The 20600-nt window shown below is 37.7% G+C and overlaps 1 protein-coding gene across 3 annotated transcripts in view; it reads right to left on the bottom strand.

Annotated features, from left to right (window-relative positions):
- NUF2 (NUF2 component of NDC80 kinetochore complex) overlaps nucleotides 1–523 on the bottom strand; it is a 42128-nt gene extending 41605 nt beyond the window's left edge. For all 3 annotated transcript variants that reach the window (XM_058178178.1, XM_058178179.1, XM_058178180.1), the window contains exon 1: nucleotides 385–523. In XM_058178178.1, the coding sequence (XP_058034161.1) occupies nucleotides 385–386 (2 nt within the window). In that variant the 5' untranslated portion in view covers nucleotides 387–523. The remainder of the gene's footprint in view (nucleotides 1–384) is intronic.
- Between the last annotated feature and the right edge of the window lie 20077 nt (nucleotides 524–20600).

The raw sequence follows: 20600 nt of genomic DNA, 5'->3' as shown, positions 1-20600 counted from the left end.
ACGAAGGAAAATGTAGAATAAAAAATAATATTAAAAAATTATAAAGACAGGATATAAATTAAGTAAATAATTTATATTTTCAGTTTACATAAAAGAGCTATTTCTTCACCTTCCATTATCCACCAGATGACCCCCTCCCAACATCTCTTTAGAAGCCCTACTGCCTCTCCCGATGCCAAACGCTATCACCCCCATCTCACCCCTCCCACCCCCCAAGATTCAGGAATTTTTCTAATCCCCCACCCCGCAAACGGGCGCTCCCAAGCAAGTTTAGGAAAATGCAGCCATCCTCTTCAAAGGCACGGAAGCCCATTGAAGTGCGAAAGCTTTTCTCTATCCTTTTCGCGAGTCACGAAAGCCTGGCCCTGCCGGAGTTGCTCTTACATGGAGGCAGCGGTCTCTTCCTTCCCCAGAGAGAGCTAAACTCATGAAAACGCAGACGACGGCCGATCGGAGAGAGGAAACTTTCAATAATCCCCTGTTACCATCGCAAACGGAAGCGCCGTTTAAATTTGGCGGGAGCTCCACCCCCTCCTTACGTGGCATTGCGTCACGGCGAAAAGGCTGGTGTAGTCTTTGTCTTGGCTTTCGGCCGTTTCGATAGTCTGACAAAGACTTCGTATTACTGGGAAATGTGGAGGGAGGAGAAAATCTCTTGTCTGCTTTTTTTCTTCTTAATATATACAGACTGCTTTTCTTGAAGAGCGGAGCAACGCTGATGTAGACCAGAATCTCCAACCTTGACAACTTTAAGACTTGTGGACTTCAACTCCCAGAATTCCTCAGCCAGCTTCTCTGGCTGAGATATTCTGGGAGTTAAAGTCCACAAGTCTTAAAGTTGCCAAGGTTGGAGACCCCTAATGCAGACGATTTCCACCAAGCTACATAAAGCAAGAAGAAAATCGGCATACTAACTTCCTAAAGGCAATTGCTGAGCTTTAAAAATGGAGAGCTGGAGATCTGTAATGCGCCCCCTCCCTCCTCTTAAATCCTTGTGTCTTCACATCCCACCTTAGCAGCTTGATGGATCCCAGTGCCACCACGTCATCTGCCTCTACTCGTGTCTTCCACTTCCCCCTGCCGTTTGAAAGAGCTAACGCTCTATGTGTTGCCTTTCTGGAGATTAAAAAGGGATAAATAAAAACGAACATACTTTTAAAAAATATTAGCCCCTTTTTCTTATACAGGCAGATCACTATTTCAGCCTATTTTTTTTCTCCTTGGGGGATAGGTCAGTCTTGTCAGAGATTTAAAAAAACTAAAATGTATTAGGCAAGAAAAGCAAAAGCAGCTGGAAAAAACCTTTTAGAATAGAATAGAATTTTTTATTGGCCAAGTGTGATTGGACACACAAGGATTTGTCTTGGTGCATATGTCTCAGTGTACATAAAAGAAAAGATACGTTCATGAAGAATTATAAGGTACAACACTTAATGATAGTCATAGGGTACAAATAAGCAATCAGGAAACAATATCAATATTAATTGTAGGGATACAAGCACCAAAGTTACAGTCATAAGTGGAAGGAGATGGGTGATGGGAATGATGAGAAGATTAATAGTAGTGCAGATTTAGTAATAGTTTGACAGTGTTGAGGGAATTATTTGTTTAGCAGAGTGATGGCGTTCGGGGAAAAACTGTTCTTGTGTCTAGTTGCTCTGGTGTGCAGTGCTCTATAGCGTCATTTTGAGGATAGGAGTTGAAACAGTTTATATCCAGGATGTGAGGGGTCTGTAAATATTTTCACAGCCCTCTTTTTGACTCATGCAGTGTACAGGTCCTCAATGGAAGGCAGGTTGGTAGTAACTGTTTTTTTCTGTAGTTCTAATTATCCTCTGAAGTCTGTTTCTCTTGTTGGGTTGCAGAACCAAACCAGACAGTTATAGAGGTGCAGATGACAGACTCAATAATTCCTCTGTAGAACTGTTATCAGCAGCTCTTTGGGCAGTTTGAGATTTCTGAGTTGGCACAGAAAGAACATTCTTCATTGTGCTTTTTTGATGATGTTTTTGATGTTGGGTGTCTATTTTAGGTTGTGAGTTATGGTAGAACCTAGAAATTTGAAGGTCTCTACTGTTGATACTGTGTTGTCTAGTATTGTAAGAGGTGGAAGTATGGTAGGGTTTCTCCTAAAGTCTACCACAATTTCTACGGTTTTGAGTGCGTTCAGTTCCAGATTGTTCCGGTCGTACCAAGAGGCTAGTCGTTCAACCTCCCATTGGATTCATCATTGTCTTTTTTTTAATTGAAAAAGTTTTTACAAAAAAAAGGTTCCCCCCCTTTCCCCCCTCTTCACCCCCCCCCCCCGACTTCCCGGAACAAACACAAGGTATAGTTAAAAATAAAACAAGCATATGCTAAAAATTTTCCTTCCTAACTCAGTTATACTCCTTCAATTCTCATCAAATCCTAACCTCCCCCATAGCAATCAGAAATAATACATCCTAATCATTCAAAGGCAGTCTGATAACTCTTAGTCTGATATCTACTTTGAATATAATCAATCCATTTTTTCCATTCATTTAAGTATCTTTCTTGTGTATTGTCTTTCAAAAAGGCTGAGATGTTTGCCATCTCAGCCAAATTAGCAACTTTCAATATCCATTCTTCTATTGTAGGTAGTTCTTTTTTCTTCCAATACTGTCCTATCAGTAGTCTTGCCGTTGTTACTAAATTTAAAATCAATTTAGTCTCAATTACTGTACAGTCTGTGATAATTCCCAGTAAAAAAAATTGCGGTAGGAACTTTATCTTCTTTCTCAAAACATTTTGTATAATCCACCAAATTCTTATCCAAAAAGTCTTAATGTTCTTGCAAGTCCACCAAATATGAAAATATGTAGCATCATCACAATTACATCTCCAACATTTTGCTTACATATCTGGATACATACACGATAGTTTCTTATCTAAATGCCATCTATAAAACATTTTGTAAAAATTTTCCCTTAAATTCTGTGCCTGCGTAAATTTAACATTTCTAACCCAATTTTTTCCCCAAGTTTCCAACAATATTGGCTCCTGAAAATTTTGTGCCCACTTTATCATACAGTCCTTTACCAAATCCCTTTCAGAGTCTATTTCAAGTAACACATTGTACAATCTCTTTATATGCTCCTGAGACTGGTTTCTAATTTGCTTTACCAAATTTTCCTCATTCTGCACTATACCAATTTTCTGATCTTCCTTCCATCTAACACGTAATTGCCCATATTGAAACCAAGTATAATTTTTCCCTTCTTCTTTTAATACGTGCAGAGATTTTAATTGCAAACTACCTCTTTCAGTATACAAAATATCTTTATATGTAATCATTTCCTGTTTCTGTTCTATATTTATATTCTCTTTTGTATGTCTGGGACTTGCCCACATAGGAACCTTATAATTTAGTTTGTAAGAGTATTTTTTCCAGACACACAAGAGAGCAGTTCTTAACATGTGATTTTTAAAAGCCTTATCCACTTTTTTGTCGTAGATTAAATATGCATGCCATCCATATAGTAAATCATAACCTTCTATATTCAGGATTCTTTCCTCCATTAGATTAAACCAATCACATTGCAGAGAGAGCAGCTGCTTCATAGTATAATTTAAAATTGGGCATTTTTAAGCCTCCTCTTTCCCGTGAATCTTGAATTATTTTCATTTTAACCCTCACTTTTTTACCTTCCCATATAAATTTATTAATTCCAGCCTGCCATTCCTCCAAATTTTTATCTTTCTTAATTATTGGTATCATCTGAAACAAAAATAAAAATCTAGGTAAAACATTCATTTTAATAGCAGCTATTCTCCCCAGCAACGATAACTGCAATTTTTTCCAAACAGTCAACTACTTCTGAACTTTTTGCCATAACACCTCAAAATTATTCTTGTACAATTTCACATTTGATGGGGTAATATAAACCCCTAAATATTTAACCTTTTTTACAATTTCAAATCCTGTTATTTCCTCTAATTTTTCTTTCTGTTGTTTAGTCATATTTTTTATTATCACTTTTGTTTTATTCTGATTTACCTTAAACCCTGAAACCTTTCCATATCGATCAATTATTTCCAACAGAGAAACACTTGAATTTATAGGATTTGTTAGAGTAATCATCAAGTCATCTGCAAAGGCTCTCACTTTATATTCATGTTGTCTAACTTTAATTCCCTCTGTCTCCTTTGATTCTCGTATTTTATCCAATAGTGGCTCCAAGGTTAGAATAAACAATAATGGTGATAAATGACATTCCTGTCTTGTTCCTTTTGCAATCTTAAAGACTTCTGTTAAATTACCATTAATTATTATCTGGGCTGTTTGCTCTCCATAAATCACTCTAATTATTCTCAGAAAACAATCTCCAAATTGCATTTTATCTATTAATTTAAATTAAAAATCCCAATGCAATCGATCAAAAGTTTTCTCTGCATCCAAAAAAATAAATGCTGCTGGAATAAAATTTTTCTTTTCTAAATATTCCAATAAATTTACAATCTGCCTAACATTATTCTTCATCTGTCTCCCTTTTATAAATCCCAATTGATCAGTGTGAATTCTTCGTTGTAAAACTAACATTAATCTGTTTGCTATTATTTTAACAAAAATCTTGTAATCATTATTTAAAAGTGAGATTGGCCTATAATTCCCAGGTTTAGAGCAATCCTGTTCCTCTTTTGGTATCAGTGAAATAAAATAAGTCCTCCATGATGGGGGTATTCCCCCTCCTAATTGTATCTGATTGAATAATTCCTTAAGTGGACCTAGCATCTCATTCTGTAAATTCCTATAATAACTAGCTGTAAGCCCATCTGTACCAGGAGTTTTCCCCATTTTTAATTGTTTAATTACCAAAATAATTTCTTCAGAAGTTATAGGCCGATTCAATTCTTCCCTTTGTTCTAAAGTTAAGCTCTTAATCTTATAATCTTTCAAATAATTATCAATATCCATATTCAATATTTTATCTTTAGTATATAAATTTGTGTAATATTCTAAGAAAGCGTTTTTAATTTTATCCTGTTGATTTCTCTCTTTACCTTTATATTCTATTTTTTCTATAATGCGTTGTTTTTGATTTTTCCTTAAAATGTATGCTAACCACCTACCAGGTCTATTTGCATTACAAAAGGTGTTATGTTTCGCATATTGTATATTTGTTGCCACCTGGTCAGCCATTATCATATTAAATTGACTCTGTAATATCTTTATTGCATCTTTAAATTTTTGATCATGCAGATTATGTATTAATAATTGTTGTTTCTTATGAATTCCCTCTTCTAGATACCTACGCTGTCTTTGTTGCTTATTCCTCTGTCTATTATTAATATATATTAATATACCTCTCATAATATATATATTAATATATATTAATATACCTCTTTTATTGTCCGTGATCAATAAAACCCCCCTCATTTCAGATCTTATTCAAGAGGGGGGCGCGGACCTGATGGGCGTTACGGAGACCTGGTTGGGCACGGAAGGGGGGGTCCCCCTGGTAGAAATGTGCCCACCGAGTTTCCGAGCATTCCATCAGCCGAGGGTACAAGGTAGGGGTGGAGGGGTAGCGGTTATTATAAACGAGAGTCTAGAGCCGAGGGAGGTCACTGTCCCGCAGATAGCCGGCTGTGAGTCTCTTCTTGTGCGGTGGGGCCAGGGGTTGCAGGTGGGCTTGCTGATCATGTACCTGGCTCCCTGTCACGTGACAGCAGCCCTGCCTGAGCTGCTCGATGTGATAGCCGAGGCGGCGGTTGATTCCCCCAGGCTTATGGTCATGGGTGATTTCAATTTGCTGTCGGTGGGCGAAACATCAGTGACAACCCGGGAGTTCATGGCTTCCATGACAGCCTTAGACCTGACCCAGTTAACGAATGGTCCCACTCACATTGGAGAAAACACGCTGGACATGATTTTTGTCTCGGGACAGTGGCTGAATGATCTGGAATTGGGGGATTTGGTTATTACACCCCTGTCATGGTCAGATCATTCGCTCCTTTGTTTCGACTTTTGAACCACAAACCCACACCGCAGGGAGACGGAGACGGATCGATGGTTCTGTCCCAGGCGCCTGATGGATCCAGAGAGGTTCCTGAGGGAGCTTGGGCCGTTTCCTGAGGATCTGGCTCACGGTTCGACTGAAGAATTTGTCACTGCCTGGGAAACGGCGGCGGCAGGGGCTTTGGATCGTGTCGTGCCTTTGCGGCTTCTGACCCGGCGCCGTTCTCGACCAGCTCCTTGGTTCTCTGATGAGCTGAGAGAGATGAAGCGCTGGAAAAGATGCCTAGAGAGCAACTGGAGGGCCAGCCGTTCCGAATCTGACCGAACAGTAGTACGGTCTTATGTTCAGGCCTACTTAGTGGCTATAGGGACGGCAAAGCGGGAATACTTTTCCGCCCTTATCGCATCGGCAGATAACTGCCCAGCCGCCTTGTTTGGGGTGACCCGCTCCCTGCTTTTCCAGGGAGCTCGGGAGGACCCCTTGCAAGGACGTGCTGAGGAGTTTGGAATGTATCTGCACGATAAAATCGCTCAGATCCGGGACGGGCTGGACACTGATTGGGTGGATTCGGGCGGGACGGCGGAGGCAGCTCTTGAGAATATTATTTGGGGGGAATTCGATTCTGTGACTCCTGAGGACATGGACAGGATACTGAGAGGGCTGAATGCTACCACATGTTTATTGGACCCGTGTCCCTCCTGGTTGGTACTGGCCACACAGGAGGTTACACGAGGCTGGCTTCAGAGAATTGTTAACGCTTCTTTTAAGGAGGGTGTCTTCCCCACAGCCTTGAAAGAGGCGGTGGTGAGACCCCTCCTCAAGAAGCCTTCCCTGGATCCAGCTATTTTATTGAACTACCGTCCGGTCTCTAACCTTCGTTTTGTGGCGAAGGTTGTTTTTTTTTTTTTTTTTTGTATAAAAAAGTTTTATTTTTACAATCATATCAAATAATTCATCCGATGTACAGTTATATACAATTAGTCGGGCCTGCCCAGTCACCACCCCCCTTTTTAACCTTCTTCCCTCTTCTACCTTCTTTTACTTTCCAAACCTTCCTCTCCTTCTCTTATCTACCTCCTCTCCTCCCTCCACCCTACACTCTTCTCCCTCTTCTACCCCTCTTCCTTCCTCTTCTCCTCTTTCCTACCTCCTACTCTCTCTTTTTTCCCTCCCCACCGTTCTAAAATGGCAACTGGTCAGACCCGACCCTACATTAATTATATTTATACATCTTCAATAATCCCTGTACATTAACCATCACTCCATCACTAACCTCAACCCCCCAATTCCCCTCCCCTTTACCCCCCACCCCCCACCCCGACTTCCCAGAACAAAATGCAGGGTATCAAAACTAACAATCATAATCTAAAATAATTCCTAAATTATAATCTCTAGTCTCTCACGCTTATTCACTCTCAATTCCCCTCTCCTTCAAAAATATATCTAATACAAATTATTTCCTAAATTTACTCATATGCTATTTGATATTTTTTTATCTGATACTTATTTTGAATATAATCAATCCACATTTTCCATTCTAAAATATATTTTTCTTGTGTATAGTCTTTCAAGTAAGCAGAGATTTTTGCCATTTCTGCCAGATTTGATACTTTAAAAGTCCATTCTTCAATTGTAGGTAATTCTTCTTTCTTCCAATATTGAGCAATCAAAAGTCTTGCGGCTGTTATTAAGTTCAGAATCAATTTAGTCTCTATAGCTGTACAATCCATAATTATTCCTAGTAAAAAGAACTGCGGGGTAAACTTAATCTTCTTTTTCAAAATATTCTGCATGATCCACCATACTTTAATCCAAAATGCTTTAACTTTTTTACAAGTCCACCATATATGATAATAAGTAGCATCTTCACAATCACATCTCCAGCATTTAGCCTGTACATTAGGATACATACATGACAATTTTTTTGGGTCTAAATGCCATCTATAAAACATCTTATAAAAATTTTCTCTCATATTTTGCGCTTGTGTAAATTTAACATTCCTCACCCAAATTCTTTCCCAAGTTTCCAACATTATTGGTTGCTGAAAATTTTGTGCCCACTTAATCATACAATCCTTAACCAAATCAGTCTCTGAATCTATTTCTACTAATACATTATACAACCTCTTAATATGCTGTTGACCTTGATCTCTCATTTGTTTTAACAAATTATCCTCAATTTGCTTAACACCTATTTTTTGATCTAATTCCCATCTAGCTTGTAGTTGTCCATATTGGAACCATGTATAATTTTTCCCTTCTTCCCCCATCTTTTCTCTAGATTTTAATTGTAATTCCCCCTTTTCCATACAAAGAAGTTCTTTATAAGTAACTACCTCCATCTTTTGATATATATTTATATTTTCTATCATGTGTCTCGGGTTTGCCCATATTGGAATCTTTCCATCTAATTTGTATTGATATTTCCTCCAAACCCTCAATAATGCATTTCTAATTATATTATTTTTAAATATTTTATCAACTTTCTTATCATATAATAAATAGGCATGCCACCCATATAACAAACCATAACCTTCTATATTCAGAACTCTTTCCTCAGTTAAATTAATCCAATCAGTAATTAATGATAAAACAACTGCTTCATAATACAATTTTAAATTAGGCATTTTAAGACCCCCTTTCCTTATATCCTGCATTACTTTTAATTTTATTCTTGGTTTTTGCCCATCCATACAAATTTACTAATCCCTTTTGCCATTCCTGTAATTTAATATCATTCTTAAACACGGTATCATTTGAAACAAAAACAAAAACCTGGGGAAAACATTCATTTTTATAGCCGCTATTCTTCCCAGCAAAGATAGTTGTAACTTCTTCCAACTCTCCATTGCTTTCCATACCTTCTGCCACAATACCTCATAATTATTTTTGTATAATTTAACATTTGAAGCTGTAATATATATTCCTAAATATTTAACCTTTTAACGATTTCAAAACCTGAAGTTCTTTCTAACTCTTCTTTTTGTTGTATATTCATATTTTTAGTTATCATCTTTGTCTTTTGCTGATTCACCTTAAATCCAGATACTTTACCATACTGACCAATTATATCTTTTAAACCAATTACTGAGTATATTGGTTGAGATACAGTAACAACCAGGTCATCTGCAAAAGCTCTTAATCTATAATCTTGATGTTTAACTCTAATTCCCTTTATTCGATCGGAACCACGTATGTTATTCAGAAGAATTTCTAAAGTTAAAATAAAAAGTAATGGGGACAAGGGACATCCCTGTCTCGTTCCTTTCTCAATTTTAAAAGTTTCTGTTAACCCACCATTTACTATTATTTGTGCTGTTTGCTTCTGATATATTGCTTTAATTGCATGAATAAAATAATCCCCAAATTGCATTTTTTCTATTACTTTAAACAAAAACTGCCAATCCAATCTATCAAAAGCTTTTTCAGCATCCAAAAAAAGGAATGCCGCTGATACTTGGTTGTTTTGTTCCAAATATTCAAGTAAATTACGAAGGTTGTTGAGAGTGTTGTGGCACATCAGCTCCCTCGGTACCTGGATGAAACTGTTTATCTAGACCCATGCCAGTCCGGCTTCCGGCCTGGATACAGCACGGAGACGGCTTTGGTCGCGTTGGTTGATGATCTCTGGAGGGCCCGGGATAGGGGTTGTTCCTCTATCCTGGTCCTACTTGATCTGTCAGTGGCTTTTGATACCATCGACCATGGTATCTTGCTGCAGCGGTTGGGGGGCCTGGGAGTGGGGGGCACCGTTTTTCGGTGGTTCTCCTCCTATCTCTCTGACCGCTTGCAGACAGTGTTGGCGGGGGGGCAGAGATTGACCATGAGGCACCTCACATGTGGGGTGCCACAGGGGTCGGTTCTCTCGCCCCTCCTGTTCAACATCTATATGAAGCTGTTGGGGGAGATCATCCGTGGTTTTGGGGTGAGTTGCCAGTTGTACGCTAATGACACTCAACTGTACATTTCCACCCCGGATCACCCCAACGAAGCCATCGATGTGATGTCCCGGTGCCTTGAAGCCGTTCGGGTCTGGATGGGGATGAACAGACTTCGACTCAACCCATCCAAGACAGAGTGGCTGTGGATGCCGGCATCCCGGTACAGTCAGCTAGTTCCGTTGCTGACTGTGGGGGGTGAGTCACTGGCCCCCAGGGAGTTGGTTCGCAGCTTAGGCGTTCTCCTGGATGCACGGCTGTCGTTGGAAGAACACTTGGCGGCCGTTGCCAGGGGAGCTTTTTATCAGGTTTGCCTGATCCGCCAACTGCGTCCCTTCCTGGACCGGGATTCGTTATGCACGGTCACTCATGCCCTCATTACCTCCTGTCTGGATTACTGCAATGCTCTCTACATGGGGCTCCTCTTGAAGAGCACTGGGAGACTTCAACTGGTACAGAATGCGGCTGCGCGGGGGATAGAGGGAGCGTCTTGGAGCTTCCATATAACACCTCTCCTACGCAAGCTGCACTGGTTTCCGGTGGTCTTCCGCGTGCAATTCAAGGTGTTGGTGATCACCTTTAAAGTGCTCCATGGCATAGGACCAGGTTACTTACGGGACCGCCTACTGCCGCCAATAGCCTCCCATCGACCTGTGCACTCCCACAGGGAGGGTCTCCTCGGGGTGCCGTCAGCTAAACAATATCGGCTGGCGGCCCCCAGGGGAAGAGCCCTCTCTGTGAGGGCACCTACCCTATGGAAAGAACTGCCTCTGAAGCTACCCCTTCTTCCCGACCTCCAGGCCTTTAAGCGCGAGCTCAAGACTTTTTTGTTTCACCGAACAGGGTTGGCCTAAGAGTAATTTTTAATTGAGTGGTTTTATTACTTGTTATTTTAATATTCGGCCTTATGGTTTCAGACTTTTAAATTTCAAATATTGTGTTTTAATTTTTGTATATGTCTTTTTAACTTAGCTGTAAACCGCCCTGAGTCTTTGGAGAAGGGCGGTATAGAAATGTAAATAATAAATAAATAAATAAAATAAAAGCTTTACTTGCATCCCAAACCATTTCTATTGATGTTTCCCTTATTCAAATTATAATCAAAAAATTCTTTCATCTGCTTTTTACATTGATTTACATTATCCTGATATCTAAACAAGTTTTCATTTAATCTCCATGTTCTTCTTTTTCTTGTTGCAATTCCATCCAAACTGGACTATGATCAGATAAACATCTTGAAAATATCTTCATTTTCTTTACCCTGGAAAGCAAATCATTAGAAGTTAATATAAAATCAATACGTGAAAAGGATTGATGCCTATCAGAGAAAAATGTATAGTCTCTTTCCTCCAAGTTCCGCAGTCTCCATAAATCTCTCAACTCAAAATCTTCTATCATCTCAAAAAAGGATTTAGGCAGCTTTGCATGTGCCGGTATCTTCTTAGAGGAAATTCTCTTATCCTTTCGTGTATCTATTACTCCATTCCAATCTCCTAATATGATATACAATTTATAATCCTATAGAATCAATTTATCATGCAACATTCTGTAGTATTTTTCTTGCTGCTGATTAGGTGCATATATACCAAGCAAAAGAATCTTTTTTGTTTCTAGTGTAAGTTCGATAGCAATATATCTTCCATGAATATCTGCCTCTGTTGCTGGCAATCCACAGTATCAATACGATATCTTCTTCCTTCCTTCTTTGTCAAACCAACTGGTACCTCCCATCTAAATTGAATCTGGTACTTTTTAAGTTCTTGTGTAAAAAATATAAAGTCTTTCCTATCCCTTAGCATCTTGGGAGGAATCTCTTTCAAAACCTTCAACTCCTGTTCTCCTATTTTCAACTTTTTCTGATATGCAACTTGCAGGATCTGATTTCTCTTTCTTCTTTTCACAAAATGTCTCTATGAAGTTTCTTCTGCCTAGCAGTCCAGGAATTAACTCTGTATATTTTATCAATTTGATAAGCAACCTCTTGTGGGTCAGATTCAATAAATTCAGCCAAAGCTTCTGATGAAATTTTCTTTAAATCTTCACCTTTTTCCTCCAGTACCCCCCTGATTCTCAGAGCTCCTTCCATCATCCTATACTGCATCACCACCACCTGATCTTCATTTTTATCCAATTTTGTTTGCATTCCTTCCATTTTATTTTCTAATTGCTGGTTTGACTGGGCAATTTCTTGCACCTCCTCTTCCAACCCTTCCATTCTTTTTGCCAGACCTTGAAAGGCCATCAAAATATCTTCTCTTATTTTTTTATTATTCTCTTTTATTTCTTCTCTTATTTTCTCATTATTTTCCATCATCTCCTTAAACCTATCTTCAAACATTTTCCCTTGCTCCTTAAGCATATCTTCCAAAGCTACTTCAGATCTCCTTCTGCCAGCAGTCTTAGGTGATTTAGTAGCCATCTCATCATTGTTTTGAATGAGACCAATTGCTGTTGTGTTATCTGTGAACTTCAGTAGTTTAACAGATGGATTGTTAGAGATGCAGTCATTGGTATACAGAGAGAAGAGAAGTGAAGAGAGCACACAGCCTTGGAGGGCCCCTGCACTATTTGTACAGGTATCTGATGTGATTCTGCTTAGCTTCACCTGCTGCTTCCTGTTTGTTAGGAAGCTTGTGATCCACTTACAAGTCTGTTCAGGTACCTGTGGCTGGTTTAGCTTAGTTAGAAGAATGTCTGGAATGATGGTATTGAATGCTGAACTAAAGCCTACAAAGAGGACCCTTGCGTAGGTCTTTGGAGATTCAAGATGTTGTAGGATGTAGTGCAGAGCCATATTAACAGCATCATCTGTTGATCTATTTGCTCAGTATGCAAATTGCAAGGGGTCTAACAGTGGGTCTGTGATGGTTTTCAGGTGGGACAGCACTAGCCTTTCAAAATTTTCATGACTACAGATGTTAGAACAACTGGTCTGTAGTCATTCAGTTCCTTGATGGTGGGCTGCTTCAGCACTGGAATGATAGTAGAGCATTTGAAGCAAGAAGAAACATAGCATATCTCTAGCAATTTATTGAAGAGTTGGGTGAAGATGGGGGCCAATTGGTCAGCACAGACTTTTAAGCAAGAAGGAATTATCTTATCTGGGCCTGGAGCTTTTCCTGGCTTTTGTCTATGAAATAGGTCTTGCACTTCCTTTTCTGTAATCACTAGGGATTGTGAACCCCATGGGATGGGGTCTGTTGTAGGAAGCTTTGCTGTTGTTGGTGTGTCTGAGATGGGGGTTGTGGAGATAGGTGACTGTAGTTTCCTTTCAAACCTGCAGACACGTTCAGGTCATCTGCCAGTTGTTGATTTCCTTCGGCCTGGGAAGGAGGTTTGCCATAGCCGGTAATATTTTTAAGAGTTTTCCATATGTTTGCCTGGTTCATTTGTTGAGAACTATTCTTTAGCTTTCAGAGTAGCTTCTTTTTGCTGCTCTGATCTCCCTTGTTAATACCTTTCTGGTGAAGAAAGCTAAGATATGTCCAAGGATTTTGACGGATCATAGTCCTGTGTGGATAGAATTTGATCAGGGGAAGGGTGTTAGGAGATTGTGGAGGTTGAATTAAAATTTGTTTAGATATGAAGAAAATGTAAAAGAATGTAAAAAACAAATGAAAGAATTTTTTGACATTAATATGCATAAGGGCATCTCTGTGGAGATGGTTTGGGACGTGAGCAAGGCTTATATGAGAGGAGTTTTAATATATATGAACAATAAATATAGATGTAAATTACAAAAAAAGAGAAAGGAATCAGAGGAGGAAATTAAAAAAAGAGAACAGCTACTTATAAAGAGTCGTGGAGATAAGAAAATAAAGGAGTCAATAAATATATTACAAGGGCAATTTAATATGATGGTGGCAGATCAGGTGGCAACTAATTTACAATATGCTAAACATAACACATTTAATAATGCTAATAAATCGGGTAGATGGTTAACTTATATATTAAGGAAAAAACAGAAATCACGCACTAATGGTAAGGTAGAATATAGGAGTAAAGAAGTATATCAACAGAGCTTGATTCAAAAAGCCTTTTTGGAATTTTATACAAAATTATACCATAGAGATTTAATTAAAGAAATAGATATAGATAGATACTTACAAGATGAAGGTATTCATGAAATTACATTAGAGCAAAGGGAGGAATTGAATCCACTTATAACAATAGAAAGAATAATTTTTGCAATTAAACAGTTGAAAATGGGTAAAGCTCCAGGTACAGATGGTCTAACAGCTGTTTATTATAAAAATTTACAAGAGGAAATGCTAGAGCCGCTTAAGGAGTTATTTAATAGAATTCAATCTGGAGGAGGAGTGCCTCCATCATGGAGAATGGCCTTTAGCTCGCTGATTCCGAAGGAAGAACAAGATTGTAGTAAACCAGAAAATTATAGACCAATATCGCTTTTAAATACTGATTATAAGAGTTTTGCTAAGATATTAGCCAATAGATTAATGTCAGTTATGAGTCATACGATTCATAGTGACCAATCAGGGTTTATCAAAGGGAGACAAATGAGATATAATATGAGACAGATTGTAGATCTATTGGAATATTTAGAAAGGAATAGCCAAGTCCCCGCAGCATTCTTCTTTTTGGATGCTGAAAAAGCCTTTGATAGATTGAATTGGCAATTTTTATTTAAAGTTATAGAAAGGATGCAATTTGAAGACTATTTTATACAAGCAATTTAAGCAATATATTCAAAACAAACAGCACAAATAATAGTTAATGGTAGTTTAACAGAATCTTTTAGAATTGAAAAAGGTACAAGGCAAGGATGTCCCTTGTCTCCATTATTGTTTATTTTAACTTTAGAAATCCTATTAAATAAAATACGTGGTTCAAATCAAATAACGGGAATAAAAATTAGACAGCAGGATTATAGATTAAGAGCATTGGCGGACGACTTGGTTGTTACTTTAATTCAACCTATTCAGTCAGCTATATTTTTAAAAGATATAATTAATAAATATGGTAAGGTATCTGGCTTTAAAGTTAATCAACAGAAGACAAAGATGATAACTAAAAATATGAACATACATCAAAAAGAAGAATTAGAAAGAGTTACAGGATATGAAATTGTTAAAAAAGTTAAATATTTAGGCGTATATATCACAGCCTCAAATGTGAAATTATATAAAAATAATTATGAGGTGTTGTGGCAGAAGGTACAGAAGGAAATGGAGAATTGGAAGAAATTACAATTATCTTTGCTGGGAAGAATAGCAGCAATTAAAATGAATGTTTTGCCTAGGTTTTTATTTTTATTTCAAATGATACCAATACTTAAAAAGGATGTAAATTTGCGGGAATGGCAGAAAGGGATTAGCAACTTTATTTGGATGGGTAAAAAATCGAGACTAAAGCTAAAAATAATGCAGGATATACATGAAAGAGGCGGGTTAAAATGCCTAATTTGAAATTATATTATGAAGCAGTTGTTTTGTCATTGATTAGTGATTGGTATAATCTAACGGAAGAAAGAATTTTGAATATAGAGGGTCATGATTTGTTATAGAATAGAATAGAATTTTTATTGGCCAAGTGTGATTGGACACACAAGGAATTTGTCTTGGTGCATATGCTCTCAGTGTACATAAAAGAAAAGACGTTCATCAAGGATATATGGATGGCATGTTTATTTAGTATATGATAAGAAAGTAGATAATACTTTTAAAAGTCATATCCTCAGGAATGCTTTGTTAAGGGTTTGGAAAAAGTATCAATATAAATTAGACAATAAGATACTTATATGGACAATCTCCAGACATGCGATAGAGAATATAAATATAGAACAAAAACAAAAGGGGATTGCATACAAAGAGCTTCTTTTTGTGGAAAAGGGTAAATTACAATTGAATTCTTTGAATATATTGAAACAAGAAGGGAAAAATTATACATGGTTTCAATATGGACAATTGCAATCTATATGGAGTACGGACCAGAAAAGTGGTATTGCGCTAACTGAGGAAAATCTGGTAAAACAAATTAGAGATCAAGGCCAAATGCATATTAAAAGGTTATACAATGCTTTGATAGAAATAGATTCAGAAACGGAATTAGTTAAAGATTGTATGATAAAATGGGCACAAAATATTCAACAACCTATAATATTGGAAACGTGGGAGAAAATCTGGGTTAGGAATGTTAAATTTACTCAAGCACAAAATTTAAGAGAAAATTTTTATAAAATGTTTTATAGATGGCATTTAGACCCTAAGAAGTTGGCATGTATGTATCCGAATATGCAACCTAAATGTTGGAGATGTGACTGTGAAGATGCTACTTATTATCATATATGGTGGTCCTGTAAAAAAATCAAATCGTTTTGGATTAAAATATGGTGGATTATGCAGAATATTTTGAAAAAGAAGATAAAGTTTACGCCACAACTCTTTTTACTAGGTATAATCACGGATTGTACAATAATAGAGACTAAATTAATATTGAATTTAATATCAGCAGTAAGACTTTTGGTGGCGCAACATTGGAAGAAAGAAGAACTGCCTACAATTGAAGAATGGACACTTAAAGTTTCAAATGTAGCAGAAATGGCAAAAATTTCTGCATATTTGAAAGACTACTCACAAGAACTATATATAGTAGAATGGAGAAAATGGTTGATTATATTCAAAATAAGTATCAGACCAAAAAGTACCAAATAGTTTATGAGTGATGGTAGGGAATGTATTGTATTTGTGTATCTGTTTAAAAGGGGAAAGGGGAATGAAGGGATCAATGGGGGAGAAGGGATTATGGGTTATATTTTTTGTAGTATTTTAGCATATGTTTGTTAGATGTTATACCCTGTGTTTTGCTCTGGGAAGTCTCTGGGAGGGGAGGGGGAGGGGGAGGGGGGAGAGTGAAGCGGGGAAAATTTCTAAAAATTTCTTTGTTGTAAAACTTTTTCAATCACAGAATTTGTGTATTATAGTTATATCCTGAGACCAGCTGTTGTTGATATATAAGTATAAGCCTCCTCCCTTCTTTTTACCAGATGTTTCTGCAATTCTGTCTGATTGTTCAATCTGAAACCCTGGGATATCCAGGCTGCTATCTTCAATTGATTCATTTAACCAGGTTTCAGAGAAGCATAGGACTGTTGAATTGTAAAAATCAGAATTGTATCTGTTTAAAAGGAGTATTTCATCTATCTTATTAGCAAGTGAACATACATTGGTTAGGAAAATTGAAGGCAGAGGAGTTTTATTTCTCTTATTTCTTAGCTTGATTAGAATTCCCGCCCATTTACCTCTCTTTCTCCACATACATTCACAAATATCACATAGGTTCAAAGCTAAGTAAAATAATATTAAAATTCCCATTAAACAGTTATTCTCTTTGTCTCAATTAATTTGACATGCTTGATTCCAGGCAAATTCAAATTTTAAGTTTCAGATTCCGGTTTCCAATTTAGCCCAGTGCTTGCAGCTCTAGTTCCCAGTTTCTTCCTCTGTTCCCTGCTCCAATTCTGTTTTTATTTAAAAGGATTCTAAAATGTCCTTTCATGAATAAAGAGGAAAGTTGCTCATGTTATCTGCCATGATCCCAAGACATCCCACATTTTGAGTAAGGATGGGTGGATGGGTAGATTTCTGGCATAAGGCTGATAGACTGCAGTATTGTGAATGCAGATTGATATTAACAATACTGTCCTTTAAAAAAAAGGCAAGCGAATCAATGGGGACTTGGGATCACCCTATAACATTCAGGAATGCCGGCATGACAAATGCTGAGATTTTATTCTTAACACATTATAAAGAACATGCAAATAGGACAACATATGCACAAGAGAAACATGATCAAAACTTTTAGTAACTATTAGATGTGTGTGTGACACATATACTTGCCCCAAAATAGCAGATGAGTATGAGACATTTTGATACTGCTTTTCAACCTAATTAAGGCTCTAGCTGTGAGATCAGGAACACAATACAATCCAACAACAATAATAAGCCACCTGGTACAGGTAGTCCTCAAGGTATGACCCTAAAGGAGCCTGTCCACTGGGGTCACAAATCAAAACTTGTAAAATGAATCAGACTCATTTTTTAATGTTTCCAACTATGCTTGTTAAGCAAATAAATCAGATTGTTAGTAAACAAAGATTGGGCTTACTGTTTGCTTTGTATCATTAAATGACCTCTGCGATTATTAAGTAAACGAAGAGGCCCAAGAGTTTGCACTGTTCCCCAGCTGGAGTGGCTACCATTCACCTATCAGCTGTTTGGCAAGGTGAGGCTGTAGTACCTCCAGGCAAGTGCCTGGACTGAAATTGGGATGGAGGAATGAATTTGCAGGGCTCCCAATTTTTGGAAGGAAAATCCAGCTGGGTCAGTTCCAGGTTGGAAGAAAAATGCTGGAAACAATGTGGAGGCTGATTGGAAAGAAAGGTTTATTGATGAAGCAGAACCATCAGGGTTTGTGGTTCTGGTACAGATGACAAAATGGTTGAATAAGTGGATAGATCTTTGTAGGTTTCTGTGGTTTTGAAATTTGGACTGTTCTGGGGGTGGTGCAGTGAAGGGGCTTCTGTTCTGAAAGAGTGTTGGGCAATTCGTATTGTGGTTAATGGCTTTCCTCCTGTGTTAAATCTTGGGTGAGGGGCTGCTTTCTAATCCTACCATTCTGCCAAGGAGTTTAGAAATATCTTGACTTGAATGCATTACCAAAATTGCATTTCTAAAAGCTGGCCGCCTCACTTTCTGCTTGGGGGCAGGGAAACGGGTGCTGGTTTTTCCCTTAGGATTTTTTCCCATTTCTTCTTTAGGGAAAATATTCTATCCTGCCTTTTTTATATTTTCCAAAATATTTCATTCTTCGGTGGGGGGGAGGGAGGAGTGCCCACACTAATCTGGAACTTCCAGGAGAGAATTGCTGCTACCTGCCTATCAACTGTTCTACAAGCAAACTACAGTAGTACAAACTAATCCTCAAAGCAAAAACAAATCTCAATTTACGCCCTCACAAAAATCATATGATGGGATTCCCAGTTATAACTTTAAAAAAGCCAACTATGATCTCATAGACTCATCTCTTGATTGGCAAATTCTATTTACTGGCTATAATACTGCTGACGACCATTACAACATTTTCTTGCACAAAGTCAAAAGAATCATTAAATTTTATCTAATACCACTACCACTAATATCCCCCAAAACCAGAAAAAATAAACTACCAATAACAATAAGGAAATTACAATCCAGAAAAAAATCTCTTTGGCGAAAACGCAAAACTAACTACCTAGCTAACTTCAAAAACCGCTACAAAAACTTATGCCAACAAATAAAGACTAAATGTACCAATTATCACATCAAGCAAGAGGAAAACCTATGCACAAAATCCACCCGTGCCTTCTATAATTTTGTAAACAACAAACTTAAAAGACTCGAGATCCTTCCCACACCTAAAAGGATCAAATGATGTATTGACAAAACTATTAAAGCCAATCTCTTTAACACATTCTTCGGTTCAGTCTTTGTAAACAACAACACATACCCAATATTTCCCAGTCATACTATAGACAATTACAACAATTACGGTGCCTTTATACATGTCGATTTTACAATGTTGAAAAGGCACTAGGGAATCTAAAAACATCTCTAGCTATTGGACCTGAATGACTATGTGCATACTTCTTAAAAAAGCTTTCCACTGCAATTGCAGAACCTCTAAGGATAATTTTTGAAAAATCTTTCAGTATCAGCTCCTTGCCCTACCAATGGTCACAAGCCACAGTCATTCCTATCTTCAAAAAGGGAGACCCTAGCCTAATTGAAAATTACAGACCAATCTCTTTATGTTGCATCACCTGCAAAGTCATTGAATCAATCATTAACCAATCTATCACCCTCCACCTAGAGACAAACAACCTACTCTCCAACAAACAATTTGGTTTCAGAAAAAAATTATCCTGTAATCTACAACATTGCAAAAACACATGGACTACACAACTCGATCAGGGCAAAGCAATAGACGCAATTTACATAGATTTTTGTAAAACGTTTGATTCAATGGTACATGACAAATTACTTCTAAAACTAAAATCCCATGGCATTTCTGGACTCCTACATAAATGTATAGTTGCCTGCCTGTCAAACAGACAAGTGGTCAAAATAGGAAGCGCTCTATCAAATCCTGTACCTGTTAATAGTGGTGTTCCCCAAGGCAGTCTTCATACTTTACATAAATTACCTTTGCGATCATATTAAAAGCAATTGTATTCTCTTCCCTGATGATGTTAAACTGTTCAACACCACCCACAATGCATCTTCCCTTTAAAAAGACCTTGACTATGGGTCAGATTGGTCTAACAAATGGCAACTTCAAATCTCAACCAACAAATTTGCACATTGGCAAAAAAAAAAATCAAAACATAAAATACAAATTAGATGGACATGAACTTGTAGATGACCCTCACTCTGCCAAGGACCTTGGAGTACTCATTTCTAAAGATCTAAGTGCCAGAGCCCACTGTAATAACATTGCCAAAAAGGCATTAAGAGTTGTTAACTTAATCTTGCGTAGCTTTTTTCTGGTAATATTGTACTACTAACTAGAGCATACAAAACATTTGCTAGACCAATTCTCAAACACAGCTCATCTGTCTGGAACCTGCACTGCATATCAGACATAAATACAATTGAGAGAGTCCAGAGATATTTTAAGAGAT

This window comes from Ahaetulla prasina, chromosome 3, assembly GCF_028640845.1.
Source record: "Ahaetulla prasina isolate Xishuangbanna chromosome 3, ASM2864084v1, whole genome shotgun sequence".
Classification (NCBI taxonomy): domain Eukaryota; kingdom Metazoa; phylum Chordata; class Lepidosauria; order Squamata; family Colubridae; genus Ahaetulla; species Ahaetulla prasina.
This window is presented reverse-complemented; position numbering and strand designations above follow the sequence as displayed.